Here is a 21,881-nt window from a genome sequence, read left to right as displayed (position 1 = left end):
GATATAAGTACAACGCTAAAAGCTCTTATTTTACTTATTTTCGTTCGAAACTGAACAGCTTAAGTTGTAGTAGTATAAGATACTAAATTCTTACAGGTGCTACGAAAAAACGCTGACAGCGACGTACCGAACGATTACCCGGTGGGTACAGCTGAGACGGAATTCAGAAAAATGGTATTTAGTCCAGAAACTTTAACAAGTGCTGTCACAGGAACCTTGTATAGACAAAAAAAAGAGAGATCTCCTTCACTGCCTAGACCTGCTCCAACATTAGAAGAATTGAAGGCTCGTAAGTATCGGTTCTTTTACAGATTTTTCACTTTAGACTATAAAAATTCTGCCATTTCAATTGGAACATGTACAATTTTCCTCAAAAGTATTTTCACAAACTATTTTCTCTCAGCGCAAAAACAACGCTGTGAGGTTTTAATTATAATATAGCGAACAATATTTTCGGTTTCATTCTTCTCGTTACTATCATGTTTCTTACTGTGCTCAGGAAAACAAATCTAAAAACTGGTTTTTCTCTGAAAAATATGAAACTCGACTGTAATTTATCTTTGAAAAGCAATTAAAAAATCTGTATTCAGACGCTTATTATATCATTCCGGAGGCAGACTTTGCATTTGCTTTGAATGTCGCCATAACCTAAAGATATTTTGTCAATTCAGTTAGAAATGATCAAAAAATACACTTTAAGTAGACTTTAAGAAAATCAAGGCCGGAAATTAAATACGCTAGCAAATTTGACCAAAGCTCAAAATAAATGCGGCAATATGAGGAAAGGACAGTGATATAGTCCAAGAGCTGATTACAAATTTAGAGAAGGTGTTTTGCCCACGTTAAAATAATAAAAATACAACACTATTACTATGGGTGCATCTGGAATGGTTGGTCTGGTAGAGGTCTTGCGGTTATTTCGTCATCGTGCAACCCATTAGATTTGAAAAAAAATAAACCCAAAAAATATCTTTTGAGCAATTAGAAATTTTTTTATTTATTGTTTCAGTAGCTGTATAATATATAAATAAAAACCCCAGACTAGTTTTTGAGTTTTAAAGTATGACCTGACCCCCCCCCCCCGAATACATTTATTTAATATACCAAAAAAATATACTTTAGGCATCTTAAAATTTTTATGGCATATTCAATAAACAATTTAAAAAATACATGTCAATTGCCAGTCAATTTGAACGGTTTTTAACAACCCCCAGTCTCACTTGTAATTACAAGTGCGAGAGAGATGGTTTATCCACACCTACCGGCAGCTGACGGGGCCCCTGGCTCCTCGACCTGTGATCGGTCGCCTCAAGACCACGTGACCACTATTGACTATGAAACTCGCTCTCAACACACACAGCAGAGTATTTTGGAGTAATTAATTTTTCAATAAAAAATAACAAATACATTATAAGCTCATAAGTTTTTTTCCTTTGATACCAACGTGTCATTAAATTCCTTACAACTCGTAGACTTGCTAAACGGAGTATTATGTGAGGTATGTGTGGTATTACTTTGAATAATTTATTAATTTTTTTAAACTTAAGTTTCATTAAAATAATTTTTATATTCTAACTATATACACAAATATTTGGCCCATATATATACATATTAATAAATCTTGATACCCAGAACGACAAAAACTGCAGTAAAAACTATGATAAAAGCTTAACAATATCAAACTAATTTTCCACGTGGTTGTGTAAACTCGTTATGAAAAATACTCCGAAAGACTCTGCTGTGTGTGCTGAATACGAGTTTCACGGTAAGCAGTGGCCACATGGTCACATGGTCTTGAGGCGACCAATCACAGGCCGAGGAGCCAGGGGCCCCGTCAGCTGCCGATAGGTGTGGATAAACTATCTCTCTCGCACTTGTAATTACAAGTGAGACTTTTTTGTCGCACTTATTTAAAATCTTTATTCACGTCAGGGGATTGTTAAAAACCGTTCAAATCGACTGGCAATTGACATGTATTTTTTAAATTGTTTATTGAATATGCCATAAAAATTTTAAGATGCCTAAAGTATATTTTTTTGGTATATTAAATAAATTCATTGGGGGGGGGGGGTGTTAGGTCATACTTTAAAACTCAAAAACTAGTCTGGGATTGTTATTTATATATTATACAGCTACTGAAACAATAAATAAAAAAATTTCTACTTGCCCAAAAGATATTTTTTGGGTTTATTTTTTTTTAAATCTAATGGGTTGCACGATGGCGAAATAACCGCAAGACCTCTACCAGACCAACCATTCCAGATGCACCCATAGTAATACTGTTGTATTTTTATTATTTTAACGTGGGCAAAACACCTTCTCTAAATTTGTCATCAACTCTTAGACTAATAGTTTTGGATAATGTTTGAACTTCAATAATATCTTCGCTCGATGCATAAAAAAGGCGGGTAAAATGTTATTGATATTAACAATAGTATATTCGGATAGTAATAATAATAATAATAATAATAATAATAGTGTTATTGTGAAGTCATATGTGAATGAAGTGAAATTAATCATGATGTTCCTGTTCAGATGACATTGCAAATTATTAACTAGTGATTTTTGCAATCTTTCGTTACACTCACGTTACCAACCAAAACTCATACATTCCTTCATCTTACATCAAGTTATGTAATATATTGTTTACATTTTAGTCGAAACTTCCGAATGTTGCTCGCTGCGATCTGAATTTTTTTCTCTAAACAGAGTCTTATTGGTTGCTAAAGATGAATGTGATTAATGCACTATAGTTCAGCTGAAGCCGACGTAGGCTATTCTTTTTTACTCCAGGGTAAAGTGTTCAGCAACTGATATACCTACGAGCTTGCAGTGTTTCCTGTCATATCAAAATACAAAATATATGATACCATTTTAACAGAATATTTTTCATCTAAATTTTGAGCTTTGGTTGAGATTATCAGTTCAAGAATTGCTCAGTCTCATAATTTGTTTAATGTTTTCGACAAACTTTATTTTGTCGTCCTACGATAATCTAATCATATCCCATGTACAATAATTGTTGTTTGGGAACCGAGAACAAAATTCATTCTCATAGAATAGGTGAACTTACGCAAAATCCAAATGACTAAAAAGGTTTCATGTAATTCAATCATAAACTATTCGATCACGCGTTGTTAAGAACATCGATTATGGTTTGTGAACATAATTTATTGCGGATTCGTGGAATACATACGTGTGTGTATTATCACGTGAGTTTTTTCAAACCGAGTATAAAAATGTCTGTAAGAATGAATTTACCACTGTTTCGCATGCTGGGACACTAGAAGCAGCAGGAGATATAGAGATAGATCAGCTCAGGCAACGGCTGGTCGAAACAGAGGCAGCGATGGAACGAATTGTCGCTCAGATGGGCAATTTATCGCGTTCTGTAACGCATAGTCCGAGCCCACAGCCCGAAGCAAAGGTTGACTAATGAGTTTTATTGAAAACAGTTCACATTTTCAGTTTCATGTAGATTTTAGAAACATGCACGCTGCTGTGATCTGAATGTGATTTGAGCTTGTGTGTTCGTTTTCCAAGTTTTATCCCACAGCGGAGACATTCTTTGTCCACTGGTTCACGCATCAAAACCGTCGGCAAAGTTTTGACCTCTACTTACATGTCTTTTAGCGTAGACTAGAGGGAAGTTTCAATTTCTTTCTCCTGTATATCATCCAAAATTTACGAGGATCATGCCAGATGCGAATATTTAACAATAGAATTTACAGTAAATCAATACGTTCCAGCCCCTAATATATCCATATTTCACCATGGACAAGCCTCTTATTGTAGTCTTAACATCAAGTCTGTTAGCCTTTCTTGAGCTTTTTGACTCACAAAAAGTCTAACCAACATTTATGAGAATCCCATCACGTGTGACTACTTTGTAAAATTAAGTCACACTCGAAGTATTTTTAGCAAGTTCAATTTTTGTCAAACATGATCGTTTCAAATTTCCCAACAGTTTTCTAATTCACTGCAAACGTAAACGGTGTCATTTTTAACGAGTCATTTAGGATATCTCGAAAACTAAGCGTTCGTGCCACACGAAAAGGTTTTGGATGAAAGCTGTTCACTCACTTGTTCATTTTGAAGGGGGAAATGTATTAGAGAATTCGATGTGATTGTAGGTCGCATTACTTTCAAGAAATTTGAATGGCTGCCACTAAAAAAAAAAAAAAAATGTAACCAATTTTACCTCCGCGTAAAACTTGTAGCTAATAATTAAACCGAAACGAGGGGTCGTTCATTCTTGAATCAGTATGCAATCTTCTACAAACAGCTTTCCCTCACGGAAAAACCTCTCAATTTGGGGGTGAATTCGTACCCTCAATTTTTTTCTTATTGGAATTTAGCATTACCTATGAATTAGGGGTACAAATTGACACCCAAGTTGAGCGTTTTTTCTGTGAGGGTCAAGTCATATGAAATCGTGCAGGTTAAGTGGCGTGCAAAAGTTTCGGGTCAAATTAATTTTCACCAATAGTTTTTATCTAAATAGAGGTGAAAAAAAATCATGTACTCCGTATAAACTTAATTAAATATGTATTCGAAATACATAACTAGTTAATTTTTACAATGAAAGAATATAAGTATATAATGAAATATATAAAATTCTATGCATCAAAAGTTTCGGGCCAAGCAATTAAAACTATGATTAGCTTGTGTATGATTACGTTTCTGACTTCAAATTTCTATAATAGTAGGAGCTCGAATTTGTTTACACTTGTATGTCAGTACTGTGAAGTCAAGATACCAAAGCGCACGCATTTACATATTCGTGAAACTGTTATAAAATTACACCAAGAAAACAAAGTTTCTCGTGATATAGCTTCAATATTATCGATTGGAAAAACGACTGTTAATAATATTATTGAAAAGTGGAACAAAAAACAAACACTTTGGTACACAAACAAGTACCTGGAAAACCCAGAAAAACGAATCGTTGCGTTGATAAAGTTATTAAAAAAAAGGCAGTCGTGGATCCAACGAAGTATGCTGCAATTATAACACGTGAATTACGTGAGAAAAAAATTGCCTGATGTTAGCAGTACTGTTTCACGTAGATTGAACAAAGTTGGACTTTTTCGATGCGTCGGAGTTAAGAAACCGTTGATTAGTGCAAAGAATAAGAAGGCGAGATTAGAATTTGCTAAGGAACATGATAATTGGACAGTCGAAGATTGGAAGAAAGTGTTTTTTTCAGACGAAACAAAAATGAATCTTTTTGGAAATGACGGAAAGAGGTATTTTCGACGACCAAAAAATGCCAGATATGATTCTAGGTGACAAATACCGACTGTAAAACATGGAGGAGGTGATATCATGGCGTGGGGAGTTTTCTCATATAAAGGCGTCGGCCCTTTAGTAAAAATAGAAGGCACTATGGATAAAGTCGTATATAAAAACATCTTAGAAAATCATATGCTTCCCTACGCGCGTTAAAATATGGCGCGAGGATGGATTTTCCAACAAGACAATGACCCCAAACATCGATCTGGACTTGTTCAAGATTTTTTCAAGGCAAAAAAAAATTCGTGTTCTCGAGTGGCCAAGTCAATCTCCTGATTTAAATCCTATTGAACATTTAAGGGGACAGCTAAGAGTAAAAGTAGGAGCTATCAATTGTTCAAATAAAAACGATTTGTGGGAAAAAGTTCAAGAGGAATCGCAAAAAATTGATCACACAACGTTTTGATTAAGACGTTAATAAAAACGATGCCTCGGCGATGTGCTTCTGTGATAGTTTTAAAGGGTATGTCAACAAAATATTAGTATAATTTGACTTTATGACGTGTTGCAAATAATTTTGGTTTTTATTTTTATAGTTTACTTTTCATAAGTTTGTTTGGCCCGAAACTTTTGCTCACATAAATTTCATATTTTTTGTTATAAGTTAATATTATTTTGTTGAAAACAATTTTAAGTTGTTCGGTTCGACAATATAACTGATTCAGTTTAAATAGCAATACTCAGTTTTTTTTTTCACCCTCATCCATACAACAATTGTTAACCAGAAATAGTTTGGCCCGAAACTTTTGTACGCCACTGTAAATAAAGTTGAAAAGTTAGAAATCGAGTTGAACATGGCAGGACGAATTTTTTGTATTGCGTTGAAATCGCTAACGCAATGAGCAAGTCAGTGTGATTAAGGAGTGAGGCAGCACGAATCAGGATTGAAAGAGGATGGCCCGACAGTTGTGATCGAGTCTGAAGCGGCGTCCTTTTTTGACAGTGTAGGGTTCGGTCCCACGTGTCACCCCCTGCCATCGTTCACCGTAGTGGACCCACGTTTTCGCGTAATCGATCAAAATAATTTCTTGTGACGAGTTTGAGGCTCAAAAATAACACATCGTAAGAACGAGCGTGATAGCCTAGCGGTTAAGGTGTTCTAGTCCAGTCAAATTGTCGCTCAAAATGGGTTAAATAAACATTAAATTATGTAGTTTGGGGATTGTTAGGGATCGATAGGGGGGTGCATTCTGAACATAAATTTCAATTTGCGGGGTTCTCCGAAGGTCAGCTGGGCTCGGTTAACGGACCAAAATGTGTCTATGAGAGTAAAGGATATATTGTAAAGAGAAGTATAACAACTGACATAAGATAAGACAATAATGCAATTGGAAGAGTAAGAGTGGTGTTATCACGTAGCGTGAGTAGGTCGGTATTGGAAGAATCTATGAAGTAAAGAAATAGTATTAGTTCGTTGTTGGTTGAGGAGGTTCGTCTAGGGATGTAGACTCAAGTTGGTTATTTTCCAATGTGAGTAGACAATATCCAGGCTGTAAGGAAACAGTACACATAATGCGTTTTATGAATGTAATCGAACGAGTCGACTAGAGAAAAGAGCGCGAACTAGGCGCTGCGGACAAGATTGCACGAACGAGGTGCCTGAAAGAATCTCAAGAAGGTTGCACGAATTAGGTGCCTCGAATGAGTGCACGAACTAGGTGCTTGAAAGGATCTCAGGAAGGTTGCACGAACTAGGTGCCTTGGATGAGTGCACTAACTAGGTGCTTGAAAGGATCTCAGGAAGGTTGCACAAACTAGGTGCTTGAAAGGATCTCAGGAAGGTTGCACGAACTAGGTGCCTCGAATGAGTGCACGAACTAGGTGCTTGAAAGGATCTCAGGAAGGTTGCACAAACTAGGTGCTTGAAAGGATCTCAGGAAGGTTGCACGAACTAGGTGCCTTGAATGAGTGCACGAACTAGGTGCTTGAAAGGATCTCAGGAAGGTTGCACGAACTAGGTGCCTTGAATGAGTGCACGAACTAGGTGCTTGAAAGGATCTCAGGAAGGTTGCACAAACTAGGTGCTTGAAAGGATCTCAGGAAGGTTGCACGAACTAGGTGCCTTGGATGAGTGCACGAACTAGGTGCTTGAAAGGATCTCAGGAAGGTTGCACGAACTAGGTGCCTTGAATGAGTGCACGAACTAGGTGCTTGAAAGGATCTCAGGAAGGTTGCACGAACTAGGTGCCTTGGATGAGTGCACTAACTAGGTGCTTGAAAGGATCTCAGGAAGGTTGCACAAACTAGGTGCTTGAAAGGATCTCAGGAAGGTTGCACGAACTAGGTGCCTTGGATGAGTGCACGAACTAGGTGCTTGAAAGGATCTCAGGAAGGCTGCACGAATGAGGTGCCTTAGATAAATGCACGAACTGGGTGTTTGAACTGGGTGTGCAAACAAACAAACCAATGCACGAACTCGGTGAGGTAAAGTAACAGAGCGTATTCAGTATCAACCTGTGATTCAACCAAGGTATGGGTGTTTGTAAATCTCAACGCTGAACAAGCTTGGCTGTGGTCAGACTAGAACTGGCCGCCGCTCCGCGGTGGCGCTTATATGTGAGGTGATTGGTCGTATCATGGAGCGTTCAGCAGTCGTTCGGTGACGTCACAATTCTGTAACGACAGACAGATTCTGTTCTCTTGCCGGATTATACTTTTAGGTGCTCACTCAATCATTGTAGGGGAAAGTGAATCCGATAGCGTAAATTTATCCATACAGAAAATTATTAGTTTAGTCGTAACAAAAGAAAACATGTAATTGTAAGGTTACTCAAACATAATTTGAAAAATATTGATGTTAAAAAAAAGGTTCGTATAAAAAAGTTAGTAAATTTAATTTAGAAGAGAAAAGGTCTCCACAATTTTGTGCCCAACACTAACCGTTCTCGAACTATCGAATTAAACGCGTTTTTAGCGAGAGGAGCCCAGCTGACCTTCGGAGAACCCCGTAAATTGAAATTTATGCTCAGAATGCACCCCCCTATCGATCCCTAACAATCCCCAAACTACATAATTTAATGTTTATTCATTTCACAATATGACTAGACTATTCGGCTAGTACGCTGCTGGTTTTATTGGTTGTAGGTTCAAGTCCTGTTACAGCAATTTTTTTTTTTCCAATTTAAATACCTGTAAACGTTATTTTCATTTACTTACTTTAATATAAACTCAACTTTTTCTTATATTTCGTTTGGAATTTTTGCCAGCCTGATTTTAATCACGTTCGAAAAATTTTGTGTATCCAAATTTTTTTTCTTCTATTCATCATCTAGGTTGAAGTCATTGCTTGTTTTTTCTATTATAAAAATATATGGTCTTTGTATAAATTAATTTTCTTTTATAGTTTGATATTTTTTTCTGTATTAATACAATTATTATTTTAATCACGCTGTTCGTTTGAATTTTGTTTTTCTACCATTCCTTTTTTCGTGTAAACCTCTATCCGTGTTAATATAACAATAATAAATATTTAAAAGGTTCTTGTAGAAAACTATAGTAGCTCCAAAGCAGGTGCATGGGAGTTCGGTTCGGGTTGACGCTCTGTTTCGACAAAACGGATCTGAACCGAAAACTTTTACTTTTATTTGAATGTAATGGCATTTCAATTTCATTTAATAGTAATGTAAATTCAATTTCATTTTCCCATAATACCTTTCCTTGAAATTTCCATCCATGTTATTATAATCGGCATAAATATTCGAAAATTGTCGTTGAAATATCGTGGGTCGTTTCCACGAAACGTAAGCGGCCCCATAGAGCAGATATATCGGATTTCGGGTCGCGTCGATCCTCTGTTTCATCGAAGCGGGAGTTCTCCTTATCTCTTTTCTCTCGAACAGAAAGAGATAGAGATATTTCAAAGGGTGAGTTATTTTTGAGTGGTGGGGAGACAACCCGTTGGACGAGTTGCCGTCACCGATCACAAATCAGTTCGTTTTCGTCTTTCGTTCACCGAGCCTATTTGAGTTTCAAGAGTTTTTATTTCAACGAAAATGTGTGACAACAAAGATCCATTAACCAGTGGAAGTGTTAAGAAGGGAGAGGAGCAATTCAATGACGAAAAAAGGGGTATTTTTACAAATGCCTTACGTCATGCATTCTCAATTTATGAAAGCAGATCTCTCATTTCCGAGAATCCTCCTGCGTCAGCAAACGCTGACGCCATAGCGATCGGCGAGTGTATCGCGAACGAAACGATTCGAATTTTACAAGAGTACGTTATCGTTCACGATGAAGATCTCATTTCGTATCATGAGCCTAATAAAGATAAAGCATATAAAGCAGTACGTATAATCATAATAAAATTCATGTAATTTTTGTAAAAGTTTTTTTCTGACAGTAGGCGATATTTATATCCACATCAAAACTCCGTTTATTACAGTGTACTTTCAACAAGGATGAAATAGATCCCTTTTTCAATCTTGCGGATTATCAAGCGACTTTACAGGATTATGTTCCGTTAGACTACAAGAAAGAAGCCGTTACTTACGCCAAGATGCATCCTAATTATTCATTAGAAGTCCTTCAAGCAAGTGGTTTTTCACGGCTAGAGACAAAAGATGATTTGAAAGAATGGACTGACGACATCGAAAAAGGAGGAACCAGGTTGGATAAATTATTACAGATTGACTCCGAGACAATCAAAAAGTTTGAGAAATCTCGATCGATCTATGAGCAAGTGACAACGCGGACACTCCAGCTATGGGCGACGGCCATCGCTTTTCCGTTATTATCGGAACATTTTTCTTTCGTTGCGAGTACGAAGTGGGTGAAGTATTTTAAAAGGAAACATGGAATTCGCCAGAGGAAAATCACGAAATTTCTCAGTAAAAATGACGTGGCAAAGTTTGAAGAAACCGTAAAAGCAGCAGGGCGATTTCGGACACAAGTGACTTCGGTAATAGGAAATTGAAGCTCAAAATTTATTGTACATACCAATCAAACGGGATGTACATATAAGTCAATGTATAATCGGTCATTGGAATTTAAGGGGGTCCTCTGGTTTGACGCCCCGATTTTTGAGCATATTTTGGGATTTTTTTGTAAAGACCAATGAAGAGATAGAACTTTGAACTTTTTATCATTTATTTATACATATTTCAAGAGTATACAGTTAAATTTTTAGCTAAAAATATTCAGTAGAATTAAAGTTATAGTGGTCTGAAGACACCTGCCTCGAAAAAATGGACGCCCACTTCCTCCATTATATCAGCTGATTGGCTTCTCTGAAACAAAAAAACCAGGCGGGGTTTTAATCTGTATACTTAAATACATCGAGTGGACTACGATGAAAAAAAAAAAATTTTGAAAATTGGATTTTTGACAGACTTCGGAACAAAAAAGTCCGAATTTCATGTATTTTTTGTCAACTTTTTGATATAAAAAAAAATAGAAATTTTCAAAATTTTGGGATGATAATAGTCCACTCGATGCGTCCAGATATACTGAGTAGACCCTATGAATTTGAAGTAAATCGGTCAAGCCGTTTTTGAGATATGATGGAGGAAAGTTTGAAAAACATGGTTTTGAGAAAAACGCGTTTCAAATTTCAAGTACATTGAAGAATGAAGAAGGTTTAGTCGAAATCCGGTCAGGTATATAAATTTTTTAATTGTTGAGCAAACGAACATGTTCGCGTTTGCGACGTTTCGGTCGGGCCCCGCCGACCATCATCAGGCTATAATAATTACAAAATTTTTCAGAAGACATTCTAATTAGAACAGAGACTATGTTAGTAAGAATAGTTACTGTTTTTTAGCTTACTTATACACTATATATTGTCACATGGTGAAATGACATTTTTTGAGTTAAGTGTGCAATTTGCGGTTACCAAAAATAGTATAAATATAGGTTACATAAGTGAAATTTGACGATTAAAAAGGGTAATGAATGCGAAAGAATTGAAATAAGAAGAGATCAAACAAAATATAGACGGATTACTCACAAAATTTGACGACCTGTGCCTGCTAAGGTGTTGTTAGTTCGGCATTTTGGACGGAAGTGAAAATTAGCGGATATCGATCAAAAATCTATGGTAATGAGGTGCGATATTGATCTATGTTAGAACAAAATGGATTTGAAACTGATACAACGTAATAATGGCGCCAAATTTGAAAACTAGAGTATGTTAGAGTATAGATGACTGAGATGTTGAATCTATTATAGAATCTTGGTGATCGGTCAATTAAGTAAACGTATTTTTAGTTAACGTTTCAACCCGGATATGGGCCCTCCTCAGAACGAATTATTTATTTAACTGTCAAGAAAAAAATTCGTGACACCATGACTTTTAAAAAAAACAACCCTAACATTATGTTTTTAAAAGCTGACAAAGGCAATACGTCGGTTGCTATGCATAGAGACTCTTATAACAACAAAATGAGGCAGCAGCTTTCTGACACCAACACTTACAGAATTGCTAAATATGATCTGTGTAACTCCCTACAAACTAGGGTGAATAAACTCACGTTCAATTGGTTTACCTCCAAACTAATAAACAAAAACCTACATAGAAGCATTTCTACTTACAACAGTGTCCCTCCACGCGCATATGGGCTACCTAAAATTCACAAAGAGGAAGTCCCATTAAGAATTATCGTCTCATTTGTCAATAGCCCGACCTATGCCTTAGCCAAGACAATTAATTCATGGCTCACCACTAATATCACATCTCCCACCTCTAGAGTTAAAGATAGCTTTTCCAGACAACTATACTTTAATATCGCTAGATGTAATATCACTCTTTACCAACGTTCCGACAGATCTCGCATTGCGCGCAGTAAACAACCGTTGGGCTTCTCTTGAAAATAAGATCCCAATTCCCCTTATTGAACTAGATAAAGCTTTAAAAATATGCTTTGATTCTGCAATATTCAAATTTAACCACGATACGTATGCACAGCAATTCGGGTTGCCCATGGGATCTCCTCTCTCCCCAATCTTGTCAGACCTTGTCATGGAAGACTTGGAAACGTCTTGCATTAACAATCTTGATTTTGATTTACCGTTCTATTTTCGATATGTTGATGATATTCTTACTGCTGTTCCTAAAGAAAAAATAGATCACACTCTTAATACTTTTAACCGATATCATCCACGATTACAATTTACTATCGAAACAGAAGAAAATAACGCCATCAATTTCTTAGATGTATTGCCGATACACAACAACAATAATATCAAAACGGATTGGTTCCACAAAAAAACCTGGTCACAAAGATATCTGAATTTTAATTCTCACCATCCAATGTCCTACAAAATAGGCACCATCATTAGCCTAGTTGACCGAGCCATCAAACTTTCTAGTACAGAGTTCCAGGAAAAAAACTTGTCGCTCATATACAATATACTAAGATGGAATGATTACCCTCATGTCCTATTACACCAACATATTAATAAGAGACGCACCTACATCAACAACTTACCTGACAATAATATTGACTCTGCTCCCGCAGACGATAACAATAGACCTGCTATTACATATATCCCCATCCCATATGTATCTGGTCTCTTTGAGTCTCTGAACCGCCTATTCGCCAAACATAATGTCAAGTTTGTTGGAAAAAATTCAAAAGATTTACAATTAGTCTTTGACACGGGAAAAGATAGGATCCCCACAGGCAAACGATCCAATGTTGTGTATAAAATACCTTGCAATGATTGCAACCAAGTTTATATAGGTCAAACTGGCCGCCACCTTAACACCAGAATCAGGGAACACCAACGCAATGTATATGAGATTGAAGAACGTCACACGGCTCTAACAAAACATAGTATCGATAAACAACATACTTTTAATTACGACAATACAAACATCCTTTGTGAAGAACACAATTATTATAAAAGACTATTACTTGAAATGTGCAACATTGTAGGTCACACCAATTCCGTTAATCTTAGACAAGATGTTGAACATTTAAGTAATATTTACAAACCTCTAATCTCCGCCCACACAACAAATATTACCTTAACGAGATACAAAAAAATTTTTTGTCCCCATAACACAGTTCTTTCTACATAATTTTTTTCACAAAATATTTATTGTTTTTCTGTATAATTGTTTATATTAGGTTCACCTTCACTCTGGATCATATTTGTTTCTCCCATCAGTCGTTATTCACCTTTTGACCCAATCGGTTCAACCAACAATAATTTTTGGTTAAACATGTGGAACATAGTCATAAAGAGCCTACCTCCACTTCTTGGACACTTGCAAATTAATTTTACTGCTAAAAAGACCTTCTTTAAAAACCTTTTAACACAATGACATACTGACTGTGAAGAAACATAGTTCTTTAATCTTTTTAATTAATGACTTCCAACTATTAACTCCTACATGTAAAATAACTAGAAGATTGACATTGACTACCGTCACTCAAAGAACATTGTCTCCACTAATTGTAAATTGTGAATTCGACTACATCTTAGTCCACTTACTTATAAAAAAAGGTAAATAACACTTAAAGCCATTCTTTTTTCAATTAATCAAAACGTTCTTACTAACCAATAATATATAATAGCCCTAAGAGTATTACATCTACAATATTTAATGTCTGATTACTTCTAGTATTATTATTTATAAAAAAAATTTTTGTTGTTCTTGACAGTCAAATAAATAATTCGTTCTGAGTAGGGCCCATATCCGGGTCGAAACGTTAACTCAAAATACGTTTACTTAATTGACCGATCACCAAGATTCTATAATAGATTATATACGAGGTCGAGAATTCTTATTCATCTGAGATGTTGAATATCTGTGCGCCTGTTAACAGTGTTACTTTTGTTCTTAAAAATATGAATCATTTCCTTAATATTACGTTTATACCAATTAGGTTCTATAGCCAAAGTTATGAAGTTATTAAAATCAAAATGATGTCCAAGACTCAAGGTGTGTTCTGCTAGAGCGCATCTATCAGTTTCATGGCATTTAATATTTGAACGATGGCCAGAAATTCTATTTTTTAAATGTTGTGACGTCTGTCCAATATAACTTTTGCTACAGTCTAGACATGGTATTTTATAAACACAATTGATTTTATCTAAATTAGGAGTTACAGATTTTAAGTGAGAAAGAAGATCTTTGGTAGTATTATTAACTCTAAACGTAATTTCGATGTCCTCAATTTACAAAACTTTTTTAATTTGGCTAGATAGATTTTCAATATAGGGTATAGAGATGGTGTTCTTAAATTTGTCATTATCATTAGGTTGATTGTTAGATTCTATATTCCAATCAATAGAATTGTAGATTTTTTCAACTCTATACTTTTTTATATCATTGATGATTTTTAAAGAGTAGCCATTTGAAATAAGAGTTGTTTCAACGAGTTTAAAATTTTTTTTGAGAATTTAAGGGTTTGAAATTTTAAGACAACGATCGAACAAAGCTATGGCGACAAATTGTTTATTATGTTGCTGGTTGACTCGTCGAGTCAAGTCGATAACACATTGTACGATGAAGTGTTTGTTAATAGCGTTGGCAAATCGAGTTGCACAATGAAAGTGATTCCGCCAAAATGCATTCCACTACGTCAACCATGCGACGTATATTTTTATCGACAGGTAAAAAATATTGTTAAAAAACTGCAATTCGCACCGGATTTATTCAAAGATAAACGTGAACTTTCGAAACGCGAGGATGTAATAAAAATTCATTCAATCGTTCACTGGATTTTAAGTGCACCAGCATTTAAAGATATGATATTGTATGCTTGGTATGGATCGAAGCTACGTGTGGAGAAACCGATTTTTAATAATGTTAATGATGTGTGTTTTCCTTTAACTTTGTTTAAAAAAATGTACATGTGGTACGGTGGCGTTTTTATTCTGTTCGTGGTGCGAAAATAATCTGTGTTTTACATGTCTGTACGATGATTACCACCAAAAAATATGTACATCCAATAATACAAAATAATTTTGTCTGCTACCCTCTCCCATCCATTGCAGATATAATATTTCGTTTTTTTGTACATGCATAGAGAAAGCGGTAGTTTTTAACTATTTAAATATTACTCTATGCAAATAAACATTTTATAAAATGTTAATCTTGTAACGAAAAATAAATGAAACACTTTCCCACATAATGTGAATATAATGTTTTGTATTTTCATTTAATCGACACGGCGATAATTTTTTAATTTTCTTATATTAACAATGGTAAAAGTGAATAAAAACAATAGAATAAATGAGCTATGACTTCAAACTAGCTGAAGAATGGAAGAAAAAAAATTTGGATACACAAAATTTTTCAAACGTGATTAAAATCAGGCGGGCAACAATTCCAAACGAAATATAAAAAATCGTTGGGCTTATATTAAAGTAAGTAAATAAAAGTAACGTTTACAGGCATTTCGTTTAAAAAGAAAAAAATTGCTGTAACAGGACTTGAACCTACAACCAGCAGCGTACTAGCCGAAAAACTTGATCGCTAGCCTATCATACTCGTCGTACGACGCAGTATTTTTGGGGGTCAAACTCGTCACAGGAAATTATTTTGATCGATTACTGGAAAACGCGGGCCCATTAGGGTGAACGGTGGCAGGGGATAACACTTGGGACCGAACACTACACTGTCAAGAAAGGACGCTCCAGACTCGATCACAACTGTCGGGCCATACCCTTTCAGTCAAAGGGAATAAAAAGGAGTCAGGCAGAGGTAGTAAAAAAAGCGTGAGACAGAGTCGAGCGCTCAACTTTCGTTAATCGTGGATTTTACTGTTTTAGTAAAATAAATTGTACAATCTCGTACAAGTAATTGTTATTTTTTAGCAGGTTAGGACTCTGGTAGTGGATTGAGTCACTTTTAGTCTTTCAAAGAAAAATCTATTGTTCGTGAGAGTTAAAGAAATGTAGTTAGGCACTTATTTTTAAAGACTGTAGAAATAAGATGTCTTTCTTTAACATACCTGAAATAATAGTAGTGTTTCGAATATGTCGAGAGAAAAAAAGGGAAAAAGTTGCATAGAATAACAATTTTGTGCTCAAGTGAATGCTCAATCATGACATCTTTTAATAGAAAGAGTTTTTCAAAAATTTATTTTATACTTGCGAAGTTAAACACATGTATAACTAGCAAAATCGAATATTATTAGATTACTTTTCCCATCATGTTGGATCCGATCCGAAGTCCAGTCAGTTCAGAATTTTCACTCTAAAAAGCTGTCCGAAAGTTCATGGAGCAGCCCATATACACATACTATGAGTATACCTAGGCATGAACGATGCGTGCATCTTATTCAAGCATCCGAAGTTACGGCTCATGTTCACGTAATTCGACACATAATATTTGACATTATGGATGGCCGTGGCGGGATATGGTGCTCAACCAGAAATGAGAGCTATAACTCCGATAGCTTAAATAAGGCGCACGTGTCGTTCCGCGTTTAACAGTACTCACGGTACGTAGATTTATATAGTGATTATAAAGTGTTCTTCCTCTAGAGCACAACTGTAAGAATGTCTGTAAGTGTGTTTACATTTTGGAATCTTACGCTTCTGATGCGAAGCCCGTAAGACAGTCAATTACCGTCTAATAATTGAAATGCGGATATGCATTATCAATATTAACATTAATCACGAGGCCTTTTCATTGTTGAAGATATAAATTTGAAAAACTGGTAAATTCGAAAAATTAACGACGGAGCCAGGAATCGAACCTGGTATCTAGCGATGCTTTACCGGAGCCTTACTCCACTAGACCACCTAGCCGCCCTGACTCTGATGTCTTTAATTCCTCTCATCACCAGTTAGTTCAAATTTGTTTTCTTGTGCTGTTGTATGTGTGAATATAAAGTGTTCTTCCTCTAGAGCACAACTGTAAGAATGTCTGTAAGTGTGTTTACATTTTGGAATCTTACGCTCTAAGGCTCCGGTAAAGCATCGCTAGATACCAGGTTCGATTCCTGGCTCCGTCGTTAATTTTTCGAATTTACCAGTTTTTCAAATTTATATCTTCAACAATGAAAAGGCCTCGTGATTAATGTTAATATTGATAATGCATATCCGCATTTCAATTATTAGACGGTCATTGACTGTCTTACGGGCTTCGCATCAGAAGCGTAAGATTCCAAAATGTAAACACACTTACAGACATTCTTACAGTTGTGCTCTAGAGGAAGAACACTTTATATTCACACATACAACAGCACAAGAAAACAAATTTGAACTAACTGGTGATGAGAGGAATTAATGACATCAGAGTCAGGGCGGTTAGGTGGTCTAGTGGAGTAAGGCTGCGGTAAAGCATCGCTAGATACCAGGTTCGATTCCTGGCTCCGTCGTTAATTTTTCGAATTTACCAGTTTTTCAAATTTATATCTTCAATTATATAGTGATTGCCGGAATACATTGTTATTACGAATTGGCGGTATGTTGCTCAAATTGAAATTATGAGGTGTTTTTAACGTGTACTACAAACAATTGTTAGTTTGTCGGTAATATTAAGTGATTGACTGAATGAGCTAATGAGGGAGTTGGATCTTGAATGTGAATTCGAATTGTACTGAGCTTTGGACTGAACTGGTCTGGGCAAGTCACTGAATATGAATAATTAATGACTAACGAATGACCACTTGGTTGGTACTCTGTACCTACTTTATTTTTGTAGCCATCATGTCAGGAAACCCATGTCGGAAAAACTGATTATAATTCATTCCAAAATTAGATGGTGTTTAGGTGTTAATTAGATGCTCGATTCTAAAATCGGGGGCTGCATTCTTTAATCGGGAAAGATCGATTTATCCGTTGAGCTGCCAACTTAACGTTCCGCTGGCAGACCACTTTGAAAAATTTGTCCAACAACGTTTTCGGGGAGAATCGACCCATATATGAATTAAGCGCTAATTAAGTGCTATTTACGTATTCAATAAAAAATTTTGGTACTTGTGACGCGGTAAAAATCGATTTTTTTATTTTCCTGGCAGACACCTCGAAAAACTCGTTCAACAACGTCGTCGGGAAAAATTCGCTACGAATATGGTAAACATACCTACGCATGTGTTTCGCACGATATTTTTTGACATAGTCTGTGTAAAATAATTCGATTTTATGTACTGTTTTGTGGGTGTAGAATGCAATTTTATGCATACTATGTCCAAAACGTTTATTATGACTTGCAGCTACGTGACTAAATTCCGACGCTTCGAAATTCGCATCTTTATAACGTAGTATTTAAAGTATTGCTATTGCGGCAAACGTGACTCCTTACTTGGCGGTTAAAATTTTAGCTCGTAATAAGTCAAAAACCACTTTTCACTGGTCCGTAAAAAAATACATATCTCATGAAACATAGTCTAGTTTCACTGGTTTCAAGTTCATCGAAATCGGACACCCCAGAGGCATGACCTCCCTTTGCTAGCTACTGCGCCTCTACGCTCTATCCCAATATGTCTTCGGGATGTTTGTATACATTTTTCGAACATTTTAATCTCTACAAATTTTCGAAAGTCTACATGGAATGTGATTTATTGTGGCCATTTATGAAACAAATTTATATTTACTGTTAAGCGGTTAAATTCGAGACTTTCAATCGACTATGTAATGGTCTTGCCCTATTCGATACTTGCGATGAATTTACCTTACACACGTATATATATGGCTGTCTATGTTAATCCGATTTATTTCCAAACTTCACCTTTAATTTTTTTCATCGAATACATTCTTGTACTATCTATGCAAACTTTTTGTGATTTTTTCAGATTTTTAGAGTCAACCATTATTATGGCGAAACTAGTAAATAAATTGTGCAATTTTTTTTCAAACCGTTATATCTCGCTATTTATTGAAAACTAAAATTCAACGTCATGTTATGGAAGTGTATCGAATCTATAGAATATGGAAATTCCAATTTTTGGCTACCCCGTGGCACATCAATAAAGGTGCTGCAGGACAAGTAGCCTCTGTTTAGGTAATAGCAGAATATGTACGGTAAAAATTATGGGTTCGAAAAACAATTGTGATTTAATTCGGAGCGGAGATTTATATTACTTATGAATGTTTCATTCTATATGAATTTTGGAACACTACTGCTAATTTTAGCGAGAGTGGTACTATTCATTACACATGAAAAATATCACTTATCGATTCTTCGCATAGACTTTTTTTCTTTTTTTTTAGATAAAATGCAACCGTTACAGATCTTACAATTAGTACACAATTTTATGTTTTAAGTAGTTGATGCGGCTCCAAAATCCAATGGTCTGGCAGGGGCCGGTTTCATTTCCAAGGTATATTCCTTGCGTCCAATATGTTTTAACACTTATAACAAGTATGTGTTTACTTTGAATTTTCTGTGTCCATCGGGCTTTCATGCAAACTAATACACGTCTCCCTTCTGATAGCACTAATTCCGTGGCAGTTTACATATGTTGTTGTAGTATTGTTAGAGTAGATGATTCATTTACGTATAATTTAACTGCTGTATGATATAAACTGTTCACGAATTTTACCATCAAAAAAGAAAGTTACGGATTATTTTTTTTTGTTTTTGTGGTCAGCTTGTACCTTGTAATTGGTAGATCAAACCAACACACCGTACAAGTAAGTGCTTTTATACATTTTTAGTGTTCTATAAGGAACAGAAATAATTCCAGTGTCCCTATATGTATGTAATTGGACCAAATTCTTTTGTTCTAGTGTGTATTTAAATACCTTTAGAAGAAATAATTAGGTCAGTGATTGTAGAACAATGTAATTTGCTATGTGCTATGCTGGCCTTTCGCCCATCAATAACTCGGCAGAGTGGTTCCTTAAGATTTACCATTTTGTACATGGTTCCGTCAATGGTGCATGTGTTCACGTATTTTTCACTTGGAGAGTACTGCACCATCTATTGGGTGGATCAAAAGTGGGGATAACGAGAGAGAGAGAAAAGTGGTATAGTCTATGACAGACAGCCTTATCTTAGTTGATCCTCGTACTTATACTTACAACAAAACCTGTCAGTTCGGGTTAAAAAATGATTTTCGAAAAATTAAAAATGTATAACTCTATATGGCTCTGAGTGATGATTGAAACTTTCAATTTCTATTTAACATTTTGCTTAACATTTAATTCTGATTAGTGTTTCCTGATTTTAACGTACTATCCTGTGTGAGCATTGATTTACTAAAAATACAGTCCTTTTTCTGAAGAAAATACCTTCACATTCTTCAGTACGTCAGCTCTGCAGTAAAAGGGAACGATTTGGCACCATTCACTTGCTCAGCAATATTTAAATCCATTTTGTACAATGTTTCAAAACATTTCATCATGTACGAGTATGTAAAACCTACTATGGTGGTTTGTAATGTTGTGAAGTTAAAATTAAAATGTATTACAAGTTTTCATATCTTGTAGGCCCTTTCATGCAACAAATTCTTCACGGATTTTATTAAACTCAAATTTCAACGGTGTCTTAACGTTAATTGCCAGTTGTATGTGTTTTAAAATAACAAAAAATTCTCTTATAATTACAGGAAACCTTGGCATATTCCCAACTTGAAATAAATAGTGATAAAGAAATAGAAAATATCGATGATTCCTCACCGACGGTCAAAGTTGTGGGAATGGAAATGACCGCTAGTTGCAAAGATGGGCAGAAATGGAGTCGACCTAGTACCCCGGTGGTATCAGCAGTTCAGAGGTAATCTCTTGATTAAAAACGCAATATGTTGTATAAGTCGAAGCTGATTTAAGAATATGCTTTACTCGTTATCAATGTAGTCGCAGATATCTCCAAATACCTAATTCTACGTCGAAATCAAGTATATAGTATATATTGTTAACCATAATTTTTCACCTCTTGTGTCTTATTACTCTCGTTTTAAGCCACTCGGAACAGGACAAGATACCCCCGAAGCCGATTTATCTTGAAGGAGCATTACCATCACAGTGTGAGCTTCTAGTAACAGATTCTGAGACGCAAGCTGAAGAATCCAACGTGGACGTACAAGCGCCCATAGTCCTTTCTGGCAAAATGACTCTTTCTCTCATCAGTCTCGATCAGATATCATCTGTAAGAAAGTATTACAATTACTAACATAACTCAATTGATACTGCGAAGCGCTATTTTATTTCCTGATACTTTTTATTTCATTTCAATCTTTAGATCCATATATAGCTCCTGAGTAGTTAGTATATGATGGTTTCCGACCACTTCTTAGTGTTGATGTGTACGTGTCAGTTACCGGCTGCGATGGTAACTGAAGTGCTAATTACCGACCCAAGTGTAATTGTAATTTCGGTTACCGATCGCAATGGTAGCCGCAATTGTAACCGAAGTGCTCGTTATCGACGGCAGCGCCATCTATTGCAAAATGATCGATAATCAATACCAACGGTAATTACTACTGCTATTGACGTTCATATCGGTAATTAGCACTTCAATTACAATTGCGATCGGTAACTGCAATTGCGATTATCATTGCGGTTAGTAATTGCAATTGCAGTTGCAAATGGCTCGGTAAATCATTGCGGTCAGAAATTAGCACTTCAGTTACTATGGCGTTCGGTAATTCACACGTACACACTGACACTAAGTGTTCCGAAACCATCGTATACTAACTACTCTTCTGTATTAATTCTTAAGCTGAGAGGTTGTAGGTGATAAA

The 21,881-nt window shown here is 35.8% G+C and overlaps 2 protein-coding genes and 1 long non-coding RNA gene across 8 annotated transcripts in view; 2 read left to right on the top strand and 1 right to left on the bottom strand.

The window, feature by feature from the left end:
• The window catches only part of LOC107218047 (glutamic acid-rich protein), a 50,199-nt gene that overhangs the window by 24,076 nt on the left and 4,242 nt on the right, over positions 1-21,881 (top strand). For 3 of the 6 annotated variants that reach the window (XM_046744662.1, XM_046744661.1, XM_046744665.1), the window contains 4 exons: positions 97-289; positions 3,288-3,427; positions 20,748-20,914; positions 21,100-21,286. In XM_046744662.1, coding sequence (XP_046600618.1) covers positions 97-289; positions 3,288-3,427; positions 20,748-20,914; positions 21,100-21,286 — 687 coding nt within the window. Of the gene's footprint in view, positions 1-96; positions 290-3,287; positions 3,428-19,461; positions 19,518-20,747; positions 20,915-21,099; positions 21,287-21,881 lie in introns of all 6 variants that reach the window. The other 3 variants (XM_046744666.1, XM_046744664.1, XM_046744663.1) reach the window with 2 other exon arrangements.
• On the top strand, positions 9,113-12,338 carry LOC107226641. The gene is made up of 2 exons (XM_015667524.2): positions 9,113-9,578; positions 9,677-12,338. The coding sequence occupies exons 1-2, from the start codon at positions 9,288-9,290 to the stop codon at positions 10,205-10,207; spliced, it is 822 nt and encodes a 273-aa protein (XP_015523010.1). The 5' UTR covers positions 9,113-9,287; the 3' UTR covers positions 10,208-12,338.
• Positions 10,346-21,203, bottom strand: LOC124295269. Its single transcript, XR_006905163.1, has 2 exons — positions 21,071-21,203; positions 10,346-10,520 (listed from the first exon to the last, which is right to left on the bottom strand). It is a non-coding gene; the product is annotated as an uncharacterized LOC124295269 (long non-coding RNA).

This window comes from Neodiprion lecontei, chromosome 7 (genome assembly GCF_021901455.1).
Source record: "Neodiprion lecontei isolate iyNeoLeco1 chromosome 7, iyNeoLeco1.1, whole genome shotgun sequence".
NCBI classification, from domain to species: domain Eukaryota; kingdom Metazoa; phylum Arthropoda; class Insecta; order Hymenoptera; family Diprionidae; genus Neodiprion; species Neodiprion lecontei.
This window is presented reverse-complemented; position numbering and strand designations above follow the sequence as displayed.